We start from the raw sequence: 24,042 nt of genomic DNA on the forward strand, positions 1-24,042 counted from the left end.
CACGACAGATGCACACCATGTATTACACCAAGATCTTAAAGAGGTAGCATTACAAAGAAACTTACATTTTATCATTCCCACCGTATCTCTCAAATTCTCGTTTCCCTCTCTGGTCAAAACCGTCAAAAGTTCTGTTCCCAGGACCACCTCTGCCTCTGGTTCGCATGCCCCCTCTTGGGCCTCCACGTCCTCTCAGCGGTCTGTCTCGATCAAACCTGTCAATTGGTCTAGGAAGAAATGAGTACCATAAAAATGGTGAACTGAATTATAGAGCTAAGGCTTTTTTTTGAAGAAAAAAAAATTCTAGAAGTTCATTATGGCTATAGTATGTTGGAAAGAACTTGTGGCTTGAATAATAAATTAATAGTCAAATTTTACTGAGCACATACTACCTTTGACACTGTTGTGCGCTCTTGGCATACAGTTTATTAATTATAACTCATGCCCACAGATGAGGATAATAGCTGAAGATGATGTCCTTGTTGTTAAATCCAGTAGCCACTTCTGTCTCTAGGTCATTTGACCCCTATGCATCATTTGATAATGCCAACTACTAGTTTTCCTCTGCTCTTTCTGGCTTCTCTCTCTCTCTGTGTCCTTAAAAAGTTATTTTTGCAATAGGTAACATCCAAACATTCACAAGGTACTCATCCTGCTTCTTGGGCACCCAATTCGATTTCTCGGAGCCAGGCACTATAGTCACATATAAAGAAAGGTTCCACATCTTGTCTTTTTAAGGAACATGTCTTAGATACCCGTCTTCTGGATACCCACCCATTTGTCTTTAGGAATATCAGCATTCCCGCCTCCCCACTCCTGCACACACCATCCTCATCTCTATGCTATTGATATGTGACCCCTTCATGTGCCCCTGTGTCTCTCATTTGGGGGTCTCTCTGATTCCAGGTCATAAAGACAGTTACTTCCTGGACATTCTTCCATGTCACCTCATGTCCCTGAGGATACATGACCAACACTAACCAAGGGGTTAGTGTCCCGCTATGGTCCCTAACTCACATCACAGAAGTATCCAAGCAAAAAATCTGCCTTTTCTCACTCTTCCCCTGCCACACCCCCTGGATCCAGGGCCTGTGCGTGCTTCTCCTCACTGTTCCCTGCTACCATCTGCTCACAGTCACTTTTTATGGGGACTTGTTTCTCCTCCACCAGACTCAAAGCTTCTGCAGGAAGAATCTCATCTTTTTCATTGTTAAACCTTAGTTTAATAAGATAAATCGTATATTTTTTTAATTTGTCAAGACTTTGAAAAACATAGAAAGCAACAAATTACTTATTGAAATCTAGTGACATTAGTGGCTCAAACACCAGAACTGGAGATGTATTCCAGTCTACTTCTAGGGCTGAAAATGTTACATTAAAAAGCTACTATAGATTGTGGATAAAAAGACACAAAATTCACAATTCTCCTTATTCAAAAAGATGAAAAAATACAGAAGCACTGATCATTGACTTTATGCCAGTCTCTTTCAAGAAACATCATCCTAAATCAGTTTCCAAGTGGGCTTTTTCTGTCTCCCACCTCCTCTGACCAAAACCAAAATTTTAAATGGAGACTGTTGTAGAATATGATTCCACATTACAGTAAATATCTAAAGCAGAGTTCTAAAACAATAATAAATGAAAAGTAAGTTCTTTTTTTTTTTTTAGTAAGTTCTTAACCAGGAAGCTGGACAGGGCCATAAAAGGAGTCTACCTAGAAACTGAGAGGAAATGAAGCATAAAACCATATGTGGAAAATAATGCCAATATTCAAAATTAGGTTTAAATGTACATGAAATCTAGATCAGATACTGATAAAATAACAAATTCATTAAAAATATGATAGTAACTGAAACTGGTCCCCAAAACAGCTTTGTGGTCTGGTTTATTTTAATCCCTTAAATAATTTTTCTTTATCCCACAGGTTTACCCCACCTCACCTCCCAATTAAATGTATTCTCAAGTGCTTCCTTATAATTCCCTTCTTATAAAAGATATCCTCTACTTTTTCATAGGTTGGTAAGCATTGAGAAATCCTCGACTCCACTTAGGAAGCTTTATTGTGACATACTCACAAGCAAAAAGAAAACAATATTGCACTGGGCCAACCGTCCCATCCCACTTTTCAGTTCAATTCAGTTCAGTCACTCAGTCGTGTCTGCCTCTTTGTGACCCCATAGACCACAGCATGCCAGGACTCCCTGTCCATCACCAATTCTGGAGTCCACCCAAACTCATGTCAATTGAGTCAGTGATGCCATCCAACCATCTCATCCTCTGTTGTCCCCCTCTCCTCCTGCCCTCAATCTTTCCCAGCATCAGGGTCTTTTCAAATGACTCAGCTCGTCGCATCAGGTGGCTAAAGGATTGGAGTTTTCAGCTTCAACATCAGTCCTTCCAATGAACACCCAGGACTGATCTCCTTTAGGATGGACTGGTTGGATCTCCTGCAGTCCAAGGGACTCTCAAGAGTCTTATCCAACACCACAGTTCAAAAGCATCAATTCTTCGGTGCTCAGCTTTCTTTATAATCCAACTCTCACATCCATACATGACTAGTGGAAAAATCATAGCCTTGACTAGACAGACCTTTGTTGGCAAAGTAATGTCTCTGTTTTTTAATATGCTGTCTAGTTGGTCATAACTTTCCTTCCAAAGAGCAAGCGGGTCTTTTAACTTCATAGCTGCAGTCACCATGTGCAGTGAATTTGGAGCCCAAAAAGATAAAGTCTCTCACTGTTTCCAGTTTCCCCATCTATTACATCCCTGTAATCTACTCTCTTACCATAGTCCTAAGAAGTAGACATGAGTACAGGTTTTGCAGGTAAAGGGAATGAAGTTCATGGAGGGAGGAATTGGGAGTTAATGTTTAATGGGTATAGCTTGGGAAGATGAAAAATTTTCTGGAGATGGATAGTGGTGATGGTTGCACAACAATTAGAATGTATTTAATGCCACTGCACTGTACACTTAAAAAGTGGCTAAAATGATAAAATTTCATGTGATGCATCGTCATGTGTATGTGTTCAGTTGTGTTCCAACTCTTTGTGACCTCATGGACTATAGCCTACCAGGCTCCTCTGTCCATGGGATTTTCCAGGCAAGGATACTGGAGTGGGTTGCCACTTCCTACTCCAAGGGATCTTCCTGACCCAGGGATCGAACTTGCATCTCTTGCATCTCCTGCTTGGGCAGGCAGATTCTTTATCATTTTGCCACAAGTTTTAAGGCTCCAGGAGTTGGTGATGGACAGGAAAGCCTGGCATGCTGTAGTCCATGGGGTCAGACATGACTGGGCGACTGAACTGAACAAGTTTTAAAAATTCTTCCTGGTGAGGAAGAAAAAAAATTTAGACATCTGAGTCAGTGATTCTTTTAGGACTGGAGCTGACTTTAAATGACCAGAAGTAAACTGCAGAAAGAGCCAAAGAAAGAATCAAACTGTATGGAGACAGAATAATTATCCAGACTAATTTCCTAACAGTCTGTTCTAAGAGTTTACTTAAGAGTTCATCATTTGGAGACTAAAGAAAAATTCTTACCACATTAAAAACAGTAGCTGCATTCCCAGAATATATACAAGTGACACGGCTGATCTCTGTACCTAAGCCACACAACAGTTACTCGCAGCACCATCCGTGGCTATTGCTTCTATATGAAAACTATGTTCTGCTCTGGGGAATAAAAATCCACGCCACTAAAACTCTGGGTATATCCTTATCCATAAATTGAAAAGACTGAATTAAGCAGTCTGTTAAGATTATCGAAATTCTATATACAATAGACATGCCCAATAAACATATATAGATATCAAATAAACAAAGATCAAACTTTTATCATACTGAAGTCTACAGAAAGTGCTATGAGAAATGCTCTTATAGATTACTATTAACAGCAACAGAATAAACTGACATGTTACTAGCATGGTGATTTGTCACTATGTATTAATAGTCCCCTCCAATGTTTGTTTCACACTACAGGTACCAATCCAACCTCATACTGAAGTACCAACTGGGTCCCAGATTTAGATACACGATACTCAGTGGAGAACCCACTGCTTTAAGACCCTAATTGGGATTCCTACTTTAAGAACTACATCTAGGAAAGAACTTATATGGGTAAAAGGCTGCCTACTGAGTATTATTCATGAAGCAAAAAGCTGAAAGCTGAGCAAAGATCCAACACTAATGGAATAATTACATTATAATACTCCAAACAAAAGATCATAACAGAACCATTAGAAATGCTTACCAACACTGTCCATGACATCATCATTAATGACTTCTACTTGTCAAGTGGAAAAGAATGAATATATAGTACTCAGTGTATATGCATTGATGAAGAGTAGTCCTCTCAAATGGTAAAAGAGTGGTTTAAATTTTTTAAAATTTTATTCATTTTCCTAATTTTCTAAAGTGACTATAAAATTATTTTTATTAACGATCTTATGGCTGTTTATCAAAAGAAAAGTATTTTTTAAGAAAAGAGGAAAATTATCTTTTCTGATAGTGCAAGACTTCACAAAAAATATTTTCAAATTTCCTTCAAAGTAAACATTTCCTACATATTCCTAACATGATACACTGGGAAGGACACAGATATCACACTTCTAATGTATCCCTGTCAAAATGCAGAACCTTGTCTCATGAGGAAACAGCAGACAAACTCAAATCTGGACTGTTCTACAGAATAACTGGTTCATGTTCTTCAAAAATGTCAACTCCATAAATAAATGAAAAACTAAAGAGCTGTCTTAAGACTAAATGCAATACACGGAACCTCGCTGGCGATCCAGTGGTTAAGAATTTGCCTTCTAACGCAGGAGATGTGGGTTCAATCCCTGGTCAGGGGGAACTAAGATCCCAAACAAAAGCCATGGGGCAACTAAGCCCAACTGGAGAGCCGGTGCACTCTAGAGTCCATGTTCTGCAATGCATGCCCGTGTGCCCCGATGAGAGAAGCGCCCGTGTACCACAACAAAGACCCAAAGCAGCCTAAATAACTAAGTAAATGTAATGCACATTCCTGGACTCTGATTTTTTTTCTTTTGCTAAAAAGATATTAATAGGACAATTGGTACAGTTTAAGTAGACTATAGATTACATGATTCAGATAATTAGATAATAAGTATTGCACCAATGTTAACGAGTTTGATAACTGTACCATGCTTTTAGGAAACATTCTTGCATCTTACTCTCAAAAGCCAAAGAAAAAAATGTGTGTGTGTATGTGTGTGTGTGTAACAGAGAGAGAAAAGGAGAAAGAGAAGGAGAGAGGAAGGGAGGAGTATGATAAAGAAAAGGTGGTAAAAAGTTTTTGGAGAATCTGGACAAGGATATATGGGGATTTCTTATACAATTCTTGCAACTTTCTGTAAATTGTCCCTCAACAAGGCATTTTTTTTCATGTTAACATATAAAAACTTATCCTTTAAAAAAAAAAAACTCATAATTTTGCTACTAAAAAAGCTGGGAACTTGAGCTATAATTTCTTTATTTCCACAGAATAAATCCCTGAAGTAGGGGAAAAATACACAAATGCTTCCCCAAATAAGCAACTCTGATCTTGAAGGCTTTCTGTAAGCAAGCAGATTACAGTCATTGCACAGCTAATTTGAACTAATCACCCCCAAAAAGCAGAATTAAACCTTTCTCTTGCCTTCATCCTCTAACATGGTGGCAGATATACCATCTCCGTTTTGAATGTGTAATGAAATACGTAGTCAAGAAGTTAAAAGACTTGGGGAACAACAGATCCCTTGACATTAAACTGTACACTATTCTAGTCTCTTTTAGCTTTTTAAACTTTCTATTCCTTTAAATGTGATTCACAAGTAGTTTTGTTTTAACCTAAACCCAGTGCTATGTAGGTTTAATAATTAAAAACTTGAGGCAGCACGTATCCATCCTGTTAATGCTAAACATGACATTAAAAACTGCTTTCTGGGTTCAGGTGGGTATGACAGCCCACATACAGCCACATTACTCAGACTGTATCAGCCTGAGACCATCTTCCAGGTCAGAGCACTCTCTAGAGAAGGCATGGAAGCCTTAAACTGGCATCACACATTCTATCAGATATTTGGTCAAATTTCATCATAAATTTAAATTCATTAGTGGCCCAAATTAGTTCTACTAAATCAAGAACATAATTATACCTCTGGCCTAAACTGCAAAAGGAAATTTAGCATACTCCTGTAGAGTTTGTTATAAGAATGTCTTTCAAAGTTAACAATAAATTATCCACTTTTTATTTTGTAATCATTTCCTGAACCAATGGAAGATCCTTCACCTGTTATCTAAAGCAGTATGATTTGTTATTTAGGTCAGCAAACTGTTCCCAGGACTGGCACCACCAAAAGTTTGCAAAGGCCCATAGTCCTCTGAAAATCCTTCTGGTTCCTCCAACCCTCCAAGCTGAGGCCTGCAGCACCTACTTTTCATCTGTAAACTTCTCAGGTGTAAAATCCGCCTGCCTCTCGGTGTCATAGGGTCGATATTCTCTGTAGGATCTCCGCTCTGCTCTATCAAGTGTCACCTCCGTCCCTCGGCTATCACTCCATCCTTGCTGCTCCCCTCTTCTGGGAGTTCTCTTCTGGCCTGAGAGGGAGAAATCAAAGAGGAGAACTAGAACCCAAAGTCTGCAGCAGCCCGTTATTACAGGTACTTTTAAATTTCACTTTTCTAGAAATCAATGTCATAGGACAATTTGGGAAGTTTGAAAAACTTCAGAGAAGAAAAAAAGTTGCTAATACTACTACTGCCCAGAGTTGTCTTTTAATAAAACTTTGACATTACCATTGAAGCATATGCTTTCCCTTATGTCCTAGACAGTATGATAAGATAAACTATAGCAACTAACCTACAATTAAAATTGTCTCACAATGACTTTGTGATAGCTATTGAAGATCTATATCAACTACATTTCACAAGAGCAGCTTTATCAAAACATGGTAGTTAAGGTCTTTCCAGAAAAGTAAAAGACAAATACCCTGCATTTGGAATCCCGCCTATAGTTTATCATTCATTACCTAATAAAATTTTCATTTTTAAATAGTTTGTACCATTATAATTTTTCTCATTTGAAAACAGATTTTCCTGTTCTTTGATGCGATTGATACATTTATAATCGCACTTCTCAAATATGAGGCCAAGTTGGTATTTGCCAACTCATGTAAGGGCCGGCCAGCACTTGAAGGCGTATCTCCTGCCCATGGAGAGGCCGGCAGTGAGGAGGCTGGGGCTGGGGCCACTCCAGTCTTCTCTGTTCTCCCTTCACTCTTCTCAGTTTTGACACTTTAAACATTTTCAGCAGAGTCCATGTCTCAAGGCATCTATTATTTGGTAAATATCAATGTATTATGAAGAACATTGTTACTTCTTAAATAATCTTCAAAAAATGTGTTTATTCTTTCCTTGTATACATTTAATAGGTCTCCATCTCAAACATTATGTAAAATTTTTATTTTAGCAGCTTCGATTTTTCTTGGTATAAGTCACCCTTCACATTCATTGTATGGTTGTAAAAATATATTAAGTGTGTTTGAATTAATGGGTATTATTTAAACTACTGGGTTCCTTTCTTACTTAGGAGATACTCATGACTCTTAAGGAATATATGTTTACCTGTATTCTATTTTCCCATTTAATATTTTCTACCAAAAGTTTATAAAGGAGGCACATGTAAGTATTAACCCAGTTTCAATAGCTTACTGATCTCATTTTAAAGCAAAAATCATGTTTGCAACATCACTAACACAAAACTATACAATTTATTACTTGCTGATTACTTGAAATGTGAAATGTTACACAACAGATCTAAGTTCAATCTTAAGTTAATGTCCCATAGCCTAGGAAATGCTCAAATCTGATTTGAATCCTGAAGCCACAATCTAAACTTGTGACATGTTTAGGATACAGGGAAGATGTTATCATAAATAAAGCATTATGCTTTTATTTCAGAAACAAAACAGAGACCAACATTCATACCCAGCTGTCCAGGAGTATGCAAAGCCATATCCAAGGGCACATATGTTACTAAGAGAGACCAAATTTGGAAGAGACATTTAAAATGTAAGGCAAAAATGTTATTATGAAAGTTAACTAACAAGTTGAAAACTGTAATAGACTATGACATAATAGCCATCAGCAAGTAGCTCAACAGTAATAATACTTTCCCCTCAATGTAAAAAGTTATTTTAATACAGTTTCAAATTTCCCATCCATAACCTATAACTTAGAATATACTAAATTATCTCCACTTAACCACAGAATTACTTAAGAGCTTATTTCCACCTTCCAGTTTTCAAAGTTATTTTTAAAACTGTATCAATTAAATTTGGAATTCATCATTCAAAACTTAAGAAGACATTTGCTACATACTTTAAACTAAAGCGTCTTCCAAAGCTTCAGTGTATAAGTTGAAAAGCATTAAATATGACCTGGCAATTTATTAGAATAATTATCAATACCCTGCAAACATTTCATTTTCCTTCCAAAATCCAAAATACAAAGATAATAGAGGTCCAGTTTTTCCCACAACTTACTACTAAGAGATCAGAACTGCAACTGAAGCTAGTCGTTCTGTGCTGGATCAGCAGCTCCAAGTGGATAATGCAAACACTGAATTTTACTAGCCCTTTCGAAATAAAAGGCTGGCATATGCAGTCTGATCACTGATCTAACCCCAGCTCACATAAAGAGACAGAATACTGTAAAATTTACAGTGCAATTTCCCTGAAATAAAGTTGAGCTTTGACTTGGAGGAAGTTCTGAAAGGCCAGGAAAAGCAAAGCTGAAACAGCCTCTGAAGACTTAAAGAATAAATTTTTTGAGTAAAGGTCTATACTGTTAAATAGTGAAGGATATTAAAAATCTATTTCTATGGGAAAATCTTATGATTTCCACATCCTTTTGTGACTAATGTTTCTGTTATTTGTCAAACTTGTTTTGACTTTGACTCTTGTCTACACTAAGCATTCACTTTTAATAGCCAAATAAAATTAAAATATTTGAGTGTTAGAGAAGTACAGTCCATATCAATTAGGGCTACAAAACCTTGAGAGGGTAGCTCTCTAACACCCATTACAGATAAATTCAGTACAGTAACTGCACAAATGGAAATTAATGAGCTGTTTTCTCCTGAAATAACATACTTGAAAAAGAACTAGAATTACAAAACTTCCATTCTAACTACAAAATTAACTAAAGTTCTTTAATACAGATCTCAAAAACCAGATCACCTGGATTATAAACAATTGACAGAAAAAGTTATTAGCGTACTACATTATAATGCTAAGTTTATTTATTATGCTAAATGCAGGTTGCAACAAAGTTTATAACATCCGAAATTTAGGGGAAAAAAATAAGTAGCTCTGTGCATTTATATGTGTAAATACAAAGTGTTAACAGTAAGAAAAGTATGAATTTTCACTTTACTTCATACACTTCTGAATTGTTTAAAATACAACAAAAATGCATGACAATTTTACTAGTAAAAAGGTTAAAAAGCAATACATTAACAAAGAAAACTAAATTCCGTTTCTCACTGAAAGATAATACATATTTTCACTTGTTAAAAAATAAAGTTTAGCCTGTCCAATTCTTTTATTACTATGTTATTTATCTAAATAGATTTAAGAGAAAAATAGAACATATACAAAATGTACACTACATCTCAAGTCTCACTCACTGTTTAAATAGGCTCATCTATGTACTTGCCTATCAAGAAATCTTGGGATATCCCAACAGCATTTAAAATAATTGTCAATATTATAATGACTTAATTTTCTGATTCTCAAGAGATACTGCTGGATTGAGCTTTGCACAGATAAAGGTAAACATTACCTAGCTGCAGAAGTCAAGGCCCCAACACTCAAGTCAGGAATTATTCTCTCAGGACTGGGCTGACAATTTTTATCAAGCAAGGAACAAGCCCGTAAAGCCGAGTTGAATACACTGCCAAACACTGGCTGGAGTGGTCGAATCATGCATCTTAAAACTTTTTTCGGAAACCTTAGGACCACTATATTCTTTTTGGAAAACAGAGGAAACACAAGTGGAATCTTGGGAGGCTTTACCACTGAAGCGGTTCAGGTGAGAAACGACTTTTAAGCACCATCCGTGCCTAGATGCCGTCAGTAGTACACCAAGCTTTGCACTGGCCATTCTGGCTAAGCAGAGAGTGGGGAACTTTGAATATTCTTGTTGAAAAGGTTAAAAACGCTTCTTCTTAAAGCAGCCTGAGTTAATGACAAGTTACACAAGCCATCAACACTACGTGCTCTACTGAAAACCCGTGCGAGATGACTGTTGTAAGTCACCGTAAGGGAGATGGATGGGTGAAGGCACAGAGCTTGGAAGGCGCCGGGGACCCCGCGTCAAGCCCCGCCGCATTCTGCTCGCGGCCCTGACGTCACAGCCCACCCCCGCGGTCACCCAGGCCTTCCCTCCATCACAGAGGCTCCAGCTCCTCACCCCGGCGATCATTTCACACACCCCGAGTTCTCGCCGCCACCCCCAGGGGCCGGGTGCGCCCTCCTCCATTCTCCCTAAGAGGCGCTCCCCTCCCTCCTTCCCACGACGCTCCTTTTTGCATCCTGACGTGAATCTTGCAGAGGTTGGGCTGGAGGATGGAGAAGGTCCCTGCTAGTTTTAGATCTGAGAGCCCTGAGGCAGCGACCCCAGTGTTCGTCCATATACACCACCCAAGAAATATCCCTCAACTTTGCCCAACTTGTAAAGGCTCAGTCCCACCGTTCAGAAACCCCCTACTCCAAGCCAGCACTCTCCTTCGCTCCCAGAAGGGACTGGGAAAGGCCAGAAGGGGCGTGACACTTCCCCCACCCTGTCCTTTTCCCCACCTTCCTCAGCCACTGGGACCCTCAACTTCGGTCAACTCTTCCCAGCGCCCCCTTCCCTTTCTGAAACAGGTTCCAGCGACCCCAGTCTCGCAGTAGCAGGTCCTGGGGCGGCTGAGGAGGGGTGACCTCCATGACCCCATTCTCCTTCCCCTCCCGCCCACCGCGCCCACCCTGGGACACCCAGGTGCCGGGCTGGGCGCGCGTACCGGGCGGCTGCGGGCCGCCCCCTGGGCTGTCTGGCTGCTGCGAGCTGGGGGCCGGGAGGCTCTTGCGCTCCTTCTGGGACTCCCTCCGGCCGCCGCCCGCGCCGGGTCTGTGGCCCGAGGCCCCAGCCGGGCTCCTGCCGCCGCGGTTGCCAGCCCCGGCCGCCGCCGCCGCCGCCTCGTCGCGCCTCTTGCGCTGCAGCTGCTGCTGGCGCCGGCGTTCGGCCTCGCGCAGGATGTCGAACGGGTCAGACTCATCGTCTAGCAGCTGGTGGAAGCGGTTGGCCACGACGCAGCCGAAACTCTCCTGCATCGCGGCGCCTGCGGCAGCCGCAGCCACAGGACTTCCCAGAGCGCCCTTCATGCCGCCGCGGCCACTGCGGGCCCGCCGCGGGCAGCCCACGCGAGCGAGTCTCAGCGAAGCCGGCGATGAGGACCCATCCTACCCGCAGCTACTGCCCTCCCAGCCCTGCCCTGCCCAGTCCCGTCCCTCCCAGCGCCCGCCCCCGCACCGCCGCCGCCGCCCGCCTAGCTGCTTCCCACCAGCCAATCAGCGCACGAGGGCACGCCCCCTTTCCTAGCCTGCACGCCTGGAAGTCCAATCAGAGGCCGGCTGCTGTCACGTCAGGCGACCTCTATGCCCCGCCCCACGACTCAGCAGGGAGGGGCTGGACCCAAGGGGCGGAGCTGCTGGGAGGAGCAACGAATCTTGTGGTCCAGGCTGCTGGGCCATGCTGGTGGGTCACGGCCGTCATTTGTTGTTTTCTCTGGGACCGGGTCCGCATTTATCATCGTCCACTCTTCTTTGAAGTGTGTATATTGATTCGACAACTATACAGTGTACACTTACTATGTGCCAGGTGTTATGTTGTAGGAGAGACTAGCTCCCTGTTTCGGAAGATCTTAGTCTTCAGGCAGAAAAGTGCCCTGAAGGAAAAGCACAGACTTCTCTATGACCTACTTAAGAAGCTTGGAGAGGCTTTCCCACGGGAATGACTGTTACGCTGAGATATGAAGGATAACAAGGGCCAGGAGTAGTGGCAAGTGCACAAGTCTGAGGTGGGGTGGAATACAACCATTCAAGCTCAAAGAAAACCGATTAAATGAACTAGGAGTTGGGGGGTTGGTATCACTGACGCGATGGACATGAGTTTGAGTAGGCTCCAGGAGTTGGTGATAGACAGGGAAGCCTGGCGTGCTGAAGTCCGTGGGGGTCTCAAAGAATCGGACACGACTGAGCGACTGAACTGACTGAAGAGTTGCTGCTACTGCTGCTGCTAAGTCGCTTCAGTCATGTCCGACTCTGTGCGACCGCATAGACAGCAGCCCACCAGGCTCCCCTGTCCCCGGGATTCTCCAGGCAAAAACACTGGAGTGGGTTGCCATTTCCTTTTCCAATGCATGCATGCATGCTAAGTCGCTTCAGTCGTGTCCGACTCTGTGCGACCCCATGTAGAGCAGCCCACCAGGCTCCCCTGTCCACAGGATTATCTAGGCAAGAATACTGGAGTGGGTTGCCATTTCCTTCTCCAGACTGAAGAGTTGGGGGAGAGCCTTATTTTGATCTTTATTCCAGGAGCAGCGGGAAGCAAATTTTAAGCGTGAGCATGTGTTTAAAAAGGCCACCTTAGCTGTAACATGAAGAACTATGTTGGTGGGAGGTCAAATTGGATGCAGGAAAACCAAGCTGAAGATTCCTGCAGAGCTACAGGGAAAAGGTGATGATAGTGACTTTGACTAGAATACTTTCAGTGGAGGTGAAGGGAATAGTCTTCGCCTTTAAACTAGTCTTAGTTATACTAGTTTCTTGCATCCAAAAGCCTTCCATTATAACATCTTGCTCAGATGCATCATTACCAGGTTTGACTTTCCTTTAATAGCAAATGGAAAAGGAACCCTTGATCTTAACTGCTGCCAGGTCTGTGTTTTACTAACTTACTCAGTTTTCTGTCATTCCTGAGGAGGGCAGGGATGATGTCTGTCTTATTCATTGTAACTTACATTCCCAGTGCTTAGCATTCTAGGTAGCTGAATAGTAGGTTCTCAGTAAGTATTTGTTTAATGAAGATTTTAAGATATCTGGTCTTTTCCTTCTTGGAGTCAACAGAGGCTTATGATCAAAAGCCTATAATTTTTATCCAAAAGAATTGAAAGCAGGTGTTCAAACAAAACCTTCTACCTGAATGTTCATATTAGAGCTTCACAATAGACAAAAAGTAGAAACAATCAAATATGCATCAACTGATTAATGGATAAACTAAATGTGGTGCAATGGATTAATATTTGGTCAAAAAAGGAAATGAAGCACTGATACCTGTTACAACATGAATGAATCATGAAAACATTATGAAAAGTGGAAGAAAACAGACACAAAAGATCCCATATTATATAATTCCATTTATGAAATGTCCAGAATAGGCAAATCCTTAAGAGACAGAAGACAGATAAGGGGTTGGGGGAGGGGAGGAATGAGGAGTGACTGCTTGATGGGCGTGAGGTTGCCTTTTAGAGTGACAAAATTTTCTAGAACTAAATAGTGGTGATAGTTGCAAAAAAATGTGAATGTATTAAATACCACTGAATTGTAAAATGGCTAAAATAATAAGCTTTATGTTTAGTTTGCCAAAATTTTTAGAGCTTATATTTTGGAGTTAAATCATGGTTTGAATCCTAGCAGTGCCACTAATTGACTTGGTAACCCTGGATATAGTCCTTATACTTGTGCCTCAGTTTTCTCATCTGTAAAAAGGAGGCAATAATGGTACCTACTTCAGATGTTTACTGAGAGAACTGGGTCCAATAATGCATATGAAGTGTTCATCACCATACTTGGCACACTCAGTAAAAGTCATTTGATAGTAATTATGATAACAAAAAGAAAAAACCAAAAATGCATGAAATCATATAACTTAGAAAATAAAGCATACCAAAAAAGCAGTGAGGTGTCGATGCTAATCAGTACTACCAGCCTTCTCATAGCAGTTATTTATTGGTACCAGGGGAAATGCAGTGAAGTTTAACTACATAAAAAACGTAAACTGTTCATTTTCAGTAGTTGAGTCATGTCTGACTCTTTGAAACCCAATGGACTGGAGCAAACCAGGCTTCCCTGTCCTTCACTATCTCCCAGAGTTTGCTCAAACTCATGTCCATTGAGTCAATGGTGCTATCCAACCATCTCAACCTCTGCTGTCCCTTTATCCTGCCTTCAATCTGTCCCAGCATCAGGGCCTTTTCCAATGAGTCAGTCAGCTCCTTGCGTCGGGTGGCCAAAGTATTAGAGCTTCAGCATCAGTCCTTCCAGTGAATATTCAGAGTTCATTGCCTTTGTGATTGATTGGTTTGATCGCCTTGCTGTCCAAGGAACTCTCATGAGTCTTCTCCAGCACCACAGTTGGAAAGCTTCAATTCTTTGGTGCTCAGCCATCTTTATGATCCAACTCTCACATCTGTATCTGACTACTGGAAAAACCATAGCTTTGACTAGTTGGACCTTTGTTGGCAAAGTGATGTCTCTGTATTTTAATATGCTGTCTAGGTTTGTCATAGCTTTTCTTCCAAGGAGCAAGCATCTTTTAATTTCATGGCTGCAGTCACCATCCTCAGTGACTCTGGAGCCCAAGAAAGCACTGTCACTGTTTCCATTTTTTCCCCTCATCTGTTTGCCATGAAGTGATGGACCAGATGCCATGATCTTAGTTTTTTGATTGTTGAGTTTGAAGCTACCTTTTTCACTCTCCTCTTTCACCTTCATTAAGAGGCTCTTTAGTTCCTCTTTGCTTTCTGCCATTAGGGTGGTGTCATCTGCTTATCTGAAGTTACTGATAGTTCTCTCAGCAATCTTGATTCCAGCTTGAGCTTCATCCAGCCTGGGCATTTTGCATCATGTATTCTGTATATAAATTAAATAAGAAGGGTGACAGTATACAGCCTTGATGTACTCCTTTCCCAATTTGGAACTAGTCTGTTGTTCCATGTCTGGTTCTAACTGTTGCTTCTTGACCTGCACACGGGTTTCTCAGGAGGCAGGTAAGGTGGTCTGGTATTCCCATTTCTTTAAGAATTTCCCACAGTTTATTGTGATCCACACAGTCAAAAGCTGTAGCATAGTCAATGAAGCAGATGTTTTTCTGGAACTCTCTTGCTTTTTCTATGATCCAATGGATGTTGGCAATTTGATTTCTGGTTCTCCCTTTGGTTCCTTTTCTAAATCCAGCTTTACATCTGGAAGTTCTCAGCTCACATACTGTTGAAGCCTAGCTTGAAGGATTTTGAGCATTACCTTGCTAGCATGTGAAATAAGCACAATTATGCAGTAGTTTGAACATTCTTTGTCATTGCCCTTCTTTGGGATTGGAATGAAAACTGACCTTTTTCAGTCCTGTGGCCACTGCTGAGTTTTCCAAATTAGCTGGCGTATTGAGTGCAGCAACATTTCAATCAGTTCAGTTCATTCGCTCAGTCGTGTCCAACTCTTTGCGACCCCATGAGCTGCAGTACGCCAGGCTTCCCTGTCCATGACTAACTCCTGGAGTCCACCCAAACCCATGTCCATTGTGTCAGTGATGCCATCCAACCATCTCATCCTCTGTCATCCCCTTCTCCTCCTGCCCTCAATCTTTCCCAGCATCAGGGTCTTTTCCAATGAATCAGCTCTCCGCATCAGGTGGCCAAAGTATTGGAGTTTCAGCTTCAACATCAGTCCTTTCAATGAACACCCAGGACTGATCTCCTTTAGGATGGACTGGTTGGATCTCCTTGCAGTCCAAGGGACTCTCAAGAGTCTTCTCCAACACCACAGTTCAAAAGCATCAATTCTTCAGTGCTCAGCTTTCTTTATAGTCCAACACTCACATCCATACATGACTATTGGAAAAAACCATAGCCTTGACTAGATGGACCTTTGTTGGCAAAGTAATGTCTCTGCTTTTTAATATGCTGTCTAGGTTGGTCATAACTTTCCTTCCAAGGAGTAAGCGTCTTTTAATTTCATGGCTGCAATCACCATCTGCAGTGATTTCGGAGCCCAGAAAAATAAAGTCAGCCACTGTTTCCATTGTTTCCCCATCTATTTGACATGAAGTGATGGGACCGGATGCCATGATCTTAGTTTTCTGAATATTGAGCTTTAAGCCAACTTTTTCACTCTCTTCTTTTACTTTCATCAAGAGGCTCCTTAGTTCTTCACTTTCTGCCATAAGGGTGGTATCATCTGCATATCTGAGGTTATTGTTATTTCTCCCAGCAATCTTGATTCCAGCTTGTTCTTCCTCCAGCCCAGCATTTCTCATGATGTACTCTGCATGTAAGTTAAATAAGCAGGGTGACAATATACAGCCTTGACGTGCTCCTTTTCCTATTTGGAACCAGTCTGTTGTTCCATGTCCAGTTCTAACTGTTGCTTCCTGACCTGTATACAGGTTTCTCACGAGGCAGGTCAGGTGGTCTGGTACTCCCATCTCTTTAAGAATTTTCCACAGTTTTTTGTGATTCACACAGTCAAAGGCTTTGGCATAATGGCCACTGCTGAGTTTTCCAAATTAGCTGGCATATTGAGTGCAGCAACACTTCAATAGCATCATCTTTTATGATTTAAAATAGCACAGCCAGAATTCCATCACCTCCACTAACTTTGTTCATAGTAATGCTTCCTAAGGTGCACTTAACTTCACATTCCAGGATGTCTGGCTCTAGGTGAGTAATCATATCATTGTGGCTATCCAGGTATTAAGACCTTTTCTGTACAGTTCTTGTGTGTATTCTTGCCACCTCTTCTTAACCTCTTCTGCTTGTTAAGTCCTTACTGTTTCTATCATTTATCATGCCCATTTGCATGAAATGTTCCCTGTTATCTCCAATTTTTTTTTTTAATAGATCTTTAGTCTTTCCCATTCTATTGTTTTCCTCTATTTCTTTGCACTGTTTGTTCACTTAAGGCCTTCTTTTCTTTCCTTGCTATTCTCTGAAACTCTGCATTCAGTTGGGTGTTATCTTTCCCTTTCTCCCTTTTTTTTTTTTGCTTCTCTTCTTTCTTCAGGTATCTGTGAAGCCTCCTCACACAACCACTTTTCCTTCTTGTGTTTCTTTTTCTTTAGGATGGTTTTGGTAAGGGCCTCCTGTACAATGTTATGAACCTCTGTCCATAGTTCTTCAGGCATTCTGTGTATCAGACCTAATCCCTTGAATATATTGGTCACTTCCACTGTATAATTATAAGGGATTTGATTTAGATCATACCTGAATGACCTAGTGGTTTTCTCTACTTTCTTCAATTTAAGTCTGAATTTTGCAATAAGGAATTCATGATCTGAGCCATAGTCAGCCCCAGGTCTTGTTTTTGCTGACTATATAGAGCATCTCCATCTTTGACTGCAAAGCATATAATTAATCTGATTTTGGTATTGACCATCTGGTGATGTCCATGTGTAGAATCATCTCTAGTGTTCTTGGAAGAGGGTGTTTGCTATGACCAAATAAAATGTAAATTACCCTGAGTTAATTGATAGACAAATTCCATTAGGAATAATAAAATACACTAAAATCTCCCAGATTGACTTAAGATTCACAGACAGATCAGAGAATTTAAAAGCATGTAGCTTTATTACCTTTGACTATATGGCTCAGAGGTTAAAGTGTCTGCCTGCAACGCGGGAGACCCGGATTCAATCCCTGGGTCAGGAAGATCCCCTGGAGAAAGAAATGGCAACCCACTCCAGTATTCTTGCCTGGAGAATCCCATGGAGGGAGGAGCCTGGTAGGCTACTTTCCACAGGGTAGCGAAGAGTCAGACACAACTGAGCGAGTTCACTTTCTTTTCACTTTTCACATGTAGAGAGAAACACTTGGGTGTGGGCCAAGGAGGAGGGACCAGTGAGGCTGTAAAGGGTGTGAGTTTTTGTGAATCATCAAAGAGTTGCACTCCACATACTCTGTTTTACCACTGGATTGTTGCTCCCTCTTTGCTTACTTTTCTCCTCTGTAAAATTAGAATAATTAAATTGATCCTGTGTTCCTCATATGGCTTATGGGAGGATAAAACCGAAGAAGTAAATTTTAAAAGGTTGAAAAATTATATTGTTTCATAAAGGTTTCTACTTGAGTAATATATGCTAGAACAAAAATATGTTTCCTGACTCTAAGAGTATCTCATCTGTCTTTTGTGTCAGTTAATTGTGGTAATATCAGTGAAATCATAGTTTCTGGCTTAGTTGTTACCAAGTATAAGTGGATTCAAATTTAGTTTGCCACAGCAAATGAATAAAGCAAGTACACAGTTTCAAAGTTAGGGGTTGAAAGTGAAAAGTGAAAGTGAAAGTCCTTCAGTCATGTCCACCTCTTTGAGACCCTACAGACTATACAGTCCATGGAATTCTCCAGGCCAGAATACTGGAGTGGGTAGCCTTTCCCTTCTCTAGGGGACCTTCCCAACCCAGGAATTGAACCGGGGTCCCCTGCATTGTAGGCTTTACCAGCTGAGTTATTAGGGAAGCCCAAGTTAGGGGTTATAGAACCATAAATCATTAAGAATCAGGATTCTGAGGTCAGCATGTTGAAGTGTGACAGAAAACAACAAAATTCTGTAAAGCAATTATCCTTCAGTTAAAAAATAAAAAGAATCAGGATGCTGCAGGAGAACTCCACACTAACCAAAATCTATTTATGATGACCAGAAACAGAATACCAACAAATATTTGTATTTTTAGTGTCACTGAAGTTCTTTCCAGTTTTCTTGTGTCAATCTGTTACTGGCTACCACAGTGCTTTATATTCTCAGGCACTCATGTCAAAAGAGCAGTTTTTTATTCTCTGTCCTATTATTAAAATGTTGGTCTTGGTTGTAATTTTAATCAGGTCTGAATAAAATAATTTGGAATTTAGAACTTCTAGGTTCCACATTTATTCTGGACCCTTACAGTTGTAAGCAACAGAAATCCTATAATTAAAACAAAGGAATTTGTTGGCTCAAGAAAAAAGTCCAAGAGTGTATCAGGCATAGCTGGGTCACTGACAAACCATACCAGGACCTGACCTCTCGTTCCACCACTTGCCATCTCTTTGCTATATTTTCTTCTATATTTACTTCCCTCTGATCTGTTTCATTCTGTAGATAGTCCCAGTAGTGACATTTTAAAATCCTTATAGTTATAAGCCAAGCTAGAAAGGAAAGGGCCTAGTTCACCAGGTCAAGCGGGAGTTAGCCCCTCAACTGAATCTCAGTGAACGGAGTGGATCCCCAAGGAAAATGTTTCTAATACCAGCAGATAGAAATAGATGGCTGGGCAGGTAATAAACAGAATTCCCCACAAGTGATGATTAGCATGAACGTGTTACTGGCACCCCTCTTGCAGTATTGGATTGTTTTACTTTGTATTATAATTATTATATTATAATTCTTATTCTTATTTCTCCTCCCTAAGGTGAGGAATCTTATTTATTTTTCTGTCCTCTTCTTCCCTTCTTTATGGCCTCATCCTCTGCTTGCAAAAGTGCTTTTCATTTGTTGTGTGAGTTTCTTCTTTGCATATATGTGCTCCTGACAATTTTGCATGTGTTAAAAGTAAAGTAAAAATGCAACAAACTAATTAATGTGTGCAAGTTAATTAATACATTTACATGATTAAGTGGGTGTGACACTGTTTCTTTTATCTGTAAGATTCGTTAGTCTACACATTTTCTAATAATCATAGTTGAATTTTATATAGGGCTTACTAGGTACTAAATCTTTCTAAATATTTTCGGTTTAATCCTTACAACAACCGGAAGAAGTAAATACTTCTTCCATCTCCAGGTTACAATGCCATGTATGTATGGCATGTACATTAATGAATGTATGCATTAATTATTATTATTAATGTATTAATTAATTAATGCCATGAGATTAATGCTTCAGTAAGTGGTAGTTCTGGGATCAGGGATGTGAGTCTATACTCCTAATCATAATGCTTTTTTGTTAAACAATGAGCTAACAGCTTAGGTGTGAGTAGGACATGGTTCGCTCCTTCAAGAGCTATGCAAGCTGGGAACAGATATTGTGCATTTAAGGCACAGTTCTCACAAAAGCCCTAAGAGGAAGCTGAGTGGGGGTCTGTAATTATATCACCAATAGAATTTTGTGAGGGAGTGCTCACTGAGACACAAGTAAGGGAAATGGTATACTTAGACCCCTAAAAAACATAATTTTGTGGACTGAAAGCTATATTGTGTCCAAGCTAAGTTTGAATAGACTAAGATGTTGAAATAATGCTGCTCTTCTGCTTAGATTATATTTTAGAAATGTATTAAAAAATAAGCTCTCATCTCACTCTCTAAGGACAATCTGTGAACCAGCAGCTGCAAATCACCCAGGAGCTTTTTAGAAAGGTACAATCTCAGGCCCACCACAGAGCCACTGAATCAGATTCTGCACTTTACAAGGTCCCTAAGAAATGTCTGTACACAGTAGAATCTGGGAAGCACTGAGCTAAAGTGAAAATACAAAGGCAGCAATGGTATCTGTTAGTAGCATCTGATGGAAGTCTGGTCACCATTTGTTGTTAACATAGTTTAGTCTTATCTGATTGTTGGTGAGTTTGAGGTGCTCAGCTTGAGACCTTGGCACATGGTGAAAAAGAGTCTGTCCACCAAGGAAGGGCAGAGATCCTGCACCAGCAGAGGTTCAGGCCATCTCTTCCACTGCTAAGTCCTCTAGCCACATGTCCTTTGATGAACCTAACACCTTAATACAAGGTTAAGGGGAATTAATTGGGAAAGGCTCTGGAATGGAAGGCTTTGATGAATGATTGAGCCATTCAAGGGAGAATTACGTGTGCAAAGACCCATAGCTATAAAATTGGAAGCTTTGCATTAACTAGAATTTCTCTGTAGAATGGTAAAATATGGGGCAATACGAATAGGAAGGGGCCAGACCTTGAATATCTTTATGTGCTGTGGTTATGAGCTTGGATTTTATCTTTTAAATTCATGGTTTTTGAGAGTTGGGAGAAATCAGCTTTATTGCTTGGGTGAAATTATACATGATCACTGAAAGAAATTAAAACTGTGAAAAACACAAAGAAAGTAAAACTCATCTGAAATAGCACCAGCCACAAATAATCACTGCTCACATTTTCTAAGCATTCTTCTAGTCTTCTTCACACATGTATACAAACATATGATTTTACATATCTTTTTTCATTCAACACTGTCATAGACATAATTCTGTGTCAGTAAATATAATCATCTATGTCATCATTTTAGTGGCCACAAAGTACTCCATTGTATGTAATTTGCATGTGTGCACACTAAGTCACTTGAGTTGTGTCCAACTCTTTGTGACTCCATGGACTGTAGCCTGCCAAGCTCCTCTATCCATGGAATTCTCTAGGCAAGAATACTGGAGTGGGTTGCCATGCCCTCCTCCAGAGGATCTTTCTGACCCAGGGATTGAACCCATGTCTCTTATGTCTCCTGCATTGGCAGGCGGGTTCTTTACCATTGAGCCACCAGGATCTGGGTCCAGTCAAAGGACAGAAACACAGGGTAACATAAGCAGGGAAGCTTAATATAGAGAAGTATTAACCTATGATAGAGTGACTATAAGGTAGTAAAAGAATTCTCAGGGGTGCCCTAGGACTGAGGAAGGGTATCTAAAAACGAACAAAGTTGGAAGGGAGTTTAGAGTACACTGAGGAAGGTGTGGTTATAGCCCATTGGATGGTTGAGAAGTTTGCTGGGTCAGAGATGGTTCACAATCACTGGGAAAGTAGGAACAGCACCCCCAGGGCATACGTGACTAAAGGCTGATGGGAGAGGGGGTCCACACAGGGAGGAGTCAAGTGCCCCTGCTGACACTGCTGGAGCCGGAGCTGGGGAGATCACATTCTGCAGGAAGACAACACACTTGTGTGTGTCCACACAATTCTGTGTGTACTTGGGCTGAGGAGCCTCCAGACACTGCATGGCTGGCTGGCCCACCAGATGGCTAGTCTTATAGGGTTCTAGTGTGTGCCCACAGAATGCAGAGAAGAGAGTGCCAGGAACAGCTGCCTGGGCTGAGACACAGGACCGTACATTCTGGGGCTCCTGGCCCGCTGCCCATGTTGACAGCTGGAAAAAGCAGAAGCCCAGAAAAAAGTACAGAAAAACACACTTGGAGTAAGTCTGCTCACGCTCTGCAGGAACCTGGTGACAATGTACCCCAGAGCTAGGGGGGATAAAATCTCTTTCTCTTTCAGTGTCCTTCTAGCACCCACCATTACCAGAGTTTGAAACCTTCCACTGGTAAAGGAAAATGATTTAAAGGGCTCAGATCCATTTTTGTGGAGCAGGTAATGAAGGATGAATTTGAAGATTAAGATGATAAATCAATAATTAGCATACTAGAGTGTACTTAACAAGTTTTCTATTAATGGATATTTTGGCATTTCCCATGCTTCACCATTTTCAACAAATGCTGGCGTATCAGACTCCAGATACACATGTTTTCACACTTGAGTAACTATTAGGAGAGAGCTTTAAATTAAGGAAATGGTCATGAGATTTAGCTCCCATTTGGGGATTTGTCAGTCAAAGTTACAATTGGCTTTTGGAAATACTGTAGAAATCAGCAGCTGCCTGGATCACTCAGAGATGGTGAGGGTCTTCCTCTAGTGTAAGCCACAGATGTTTTTATAAGAATCACTGTAACTATCAGGAAAAACTACTTAAGAAGTTTTCATACTCTGAAGCCTCATCCCCGATCGCTAAATTGTTAACCAAACTCATGCTCTGAGCCATTCAGCCCTCTCCCGGTAGAACAGACATCTGCCCTGCCAACTCTAGAACCATCAGAACTTTTTCATCTCCTTCTTTACCTGGTACCTGAAGAGTCCATTTTTCCTTCATAGGAGACTAGTTTATTCTCCTTGAGAATATTTTTTAATTTGTTATATTAGACTTACAATTATAGATGTTGCAGTTCACTTCAGTCACTCAGTTGTGTCCGACTCTTTGCGACCCCATGAATCGCAGCACGCCAGGCCTCCCTGTCCATCACCAACTCCCGGAGTTTACTCAAACTCATGCCCATCAAGTCGGTGATGCCATATAGATGTTTATAAATGAACTAAACGCCCTCTAGGACCCAGGCAAGTACATGGAAGGTTTGTCCTAATTTCCCCCATCCTCTTTGCCTCCCAGTTCCTACTTAGAAATCCCTCAAGTTCAACCCATTGATGTTCACTTCCTGTACACACACTTCAATCCATTAGTTAGCTGAGCATTCACATTATGCCTGGAAATCCTTAGAAGGACCTTGAAAGATAGATGTTATCACTATTTTATTCACGAGGAAATTATAATGAAAAGACCTTAAAGGTCTGTCTCACGTCACAAAGATGACAAGTAGTAAAGCTGGAATTTGAAACCAGACCCTAAGTCCAAGCTACTTTCATATTTTAGAAAAAATACGATTATCCCAAAGGGGAAAAGTCCAGTAGGTTTACTTCCTTGTATATTGGCTCAGAAACACTCACCCTACCCCACGGTTTCCCAGCCCCTGCCTGTTCTGGCCCTGGTGGCTGGCTCCCTTCCAAGGACTCGGCTTATGATATTTGAATACCCTCCACACAGGCAAAGAGGTCTTTGTTTCTCAGAGTCACCATCTTTTTTTTTGGAGTTCTCGGTCCCAGCCAGGAATTACTGAGAAGATGGGCCCTTCTGTTGTAGAGTATTTCCTAAAGACTTTATGATGCCTGAGACTATTAACAAGCAGTGACAATTTCACCAGCTTTTATTGAGCATCAGCTTTTATTGAGTGTCAGGCCTGGGTAAGAAAGAAGTGCAGGGTGTGGATTCTGCCACCTTTGTCTTTGACTATTCATCCCAAAGAGTTGGCCATCCTGTATTTTTGTTTTCTCATACATAATTTTTTCCAATTATAAATTTATGAACACAAAAAATTAAAAACAACTCAAACATCACCAAAACCTGTGGCAAAAAAATTCTCATAATTTGCCCCTC

The 24,042-nt window shown here is 40.9% G+C and overlaps 1 protein-coding gene across 2 annotated transcripts in view; it reads right to left on the reverse strand.

The window, feature by feature from the left end:
* The window catches only part of HABP4 (hyaluronan binding protein 4), a 34,565-nt gene extending 23,029 nt beyond the window's left edge, over positions 1–11,536 (reverse strand). For both annotated transcript variants that reach the window (XM_043927664.1, XM_043927663.1), the window contains exons 1-3: positions 11,068–11,536; positions 6,437–6,599; positions 66–227 (exon numbers count right to left, since the gene is read on the reverse strand). In XM_043927664.1, coding sequence (XP_043783599.1) covers positions 66–227; positions 6,437–6,599; positions 11,068–11,428 — 686 coding nt within the window. In that variant the 5' untranslated portion in view covers positions 11,429–11,536. The remainder of the gene's footprint in view (positions 1–65; positions 228–6,436; positions 6,600–11,067) is intronic.
* Positions 11,537–24,042: the final 12,506 nt, after the last annotated feature.

Source organism: Cervus elaphus, chromosome 16 (assembly GCF_910594005.1).
Source record: "Cervus elaphus chromosome 16, mCerEla1.1, whole genome shotgun sequence".
NCBI lineage: Eukaryota > Metazoa > Chordata > Mammalia > Artiodactyla > Cervidae > Cervus > Cervus elaphus.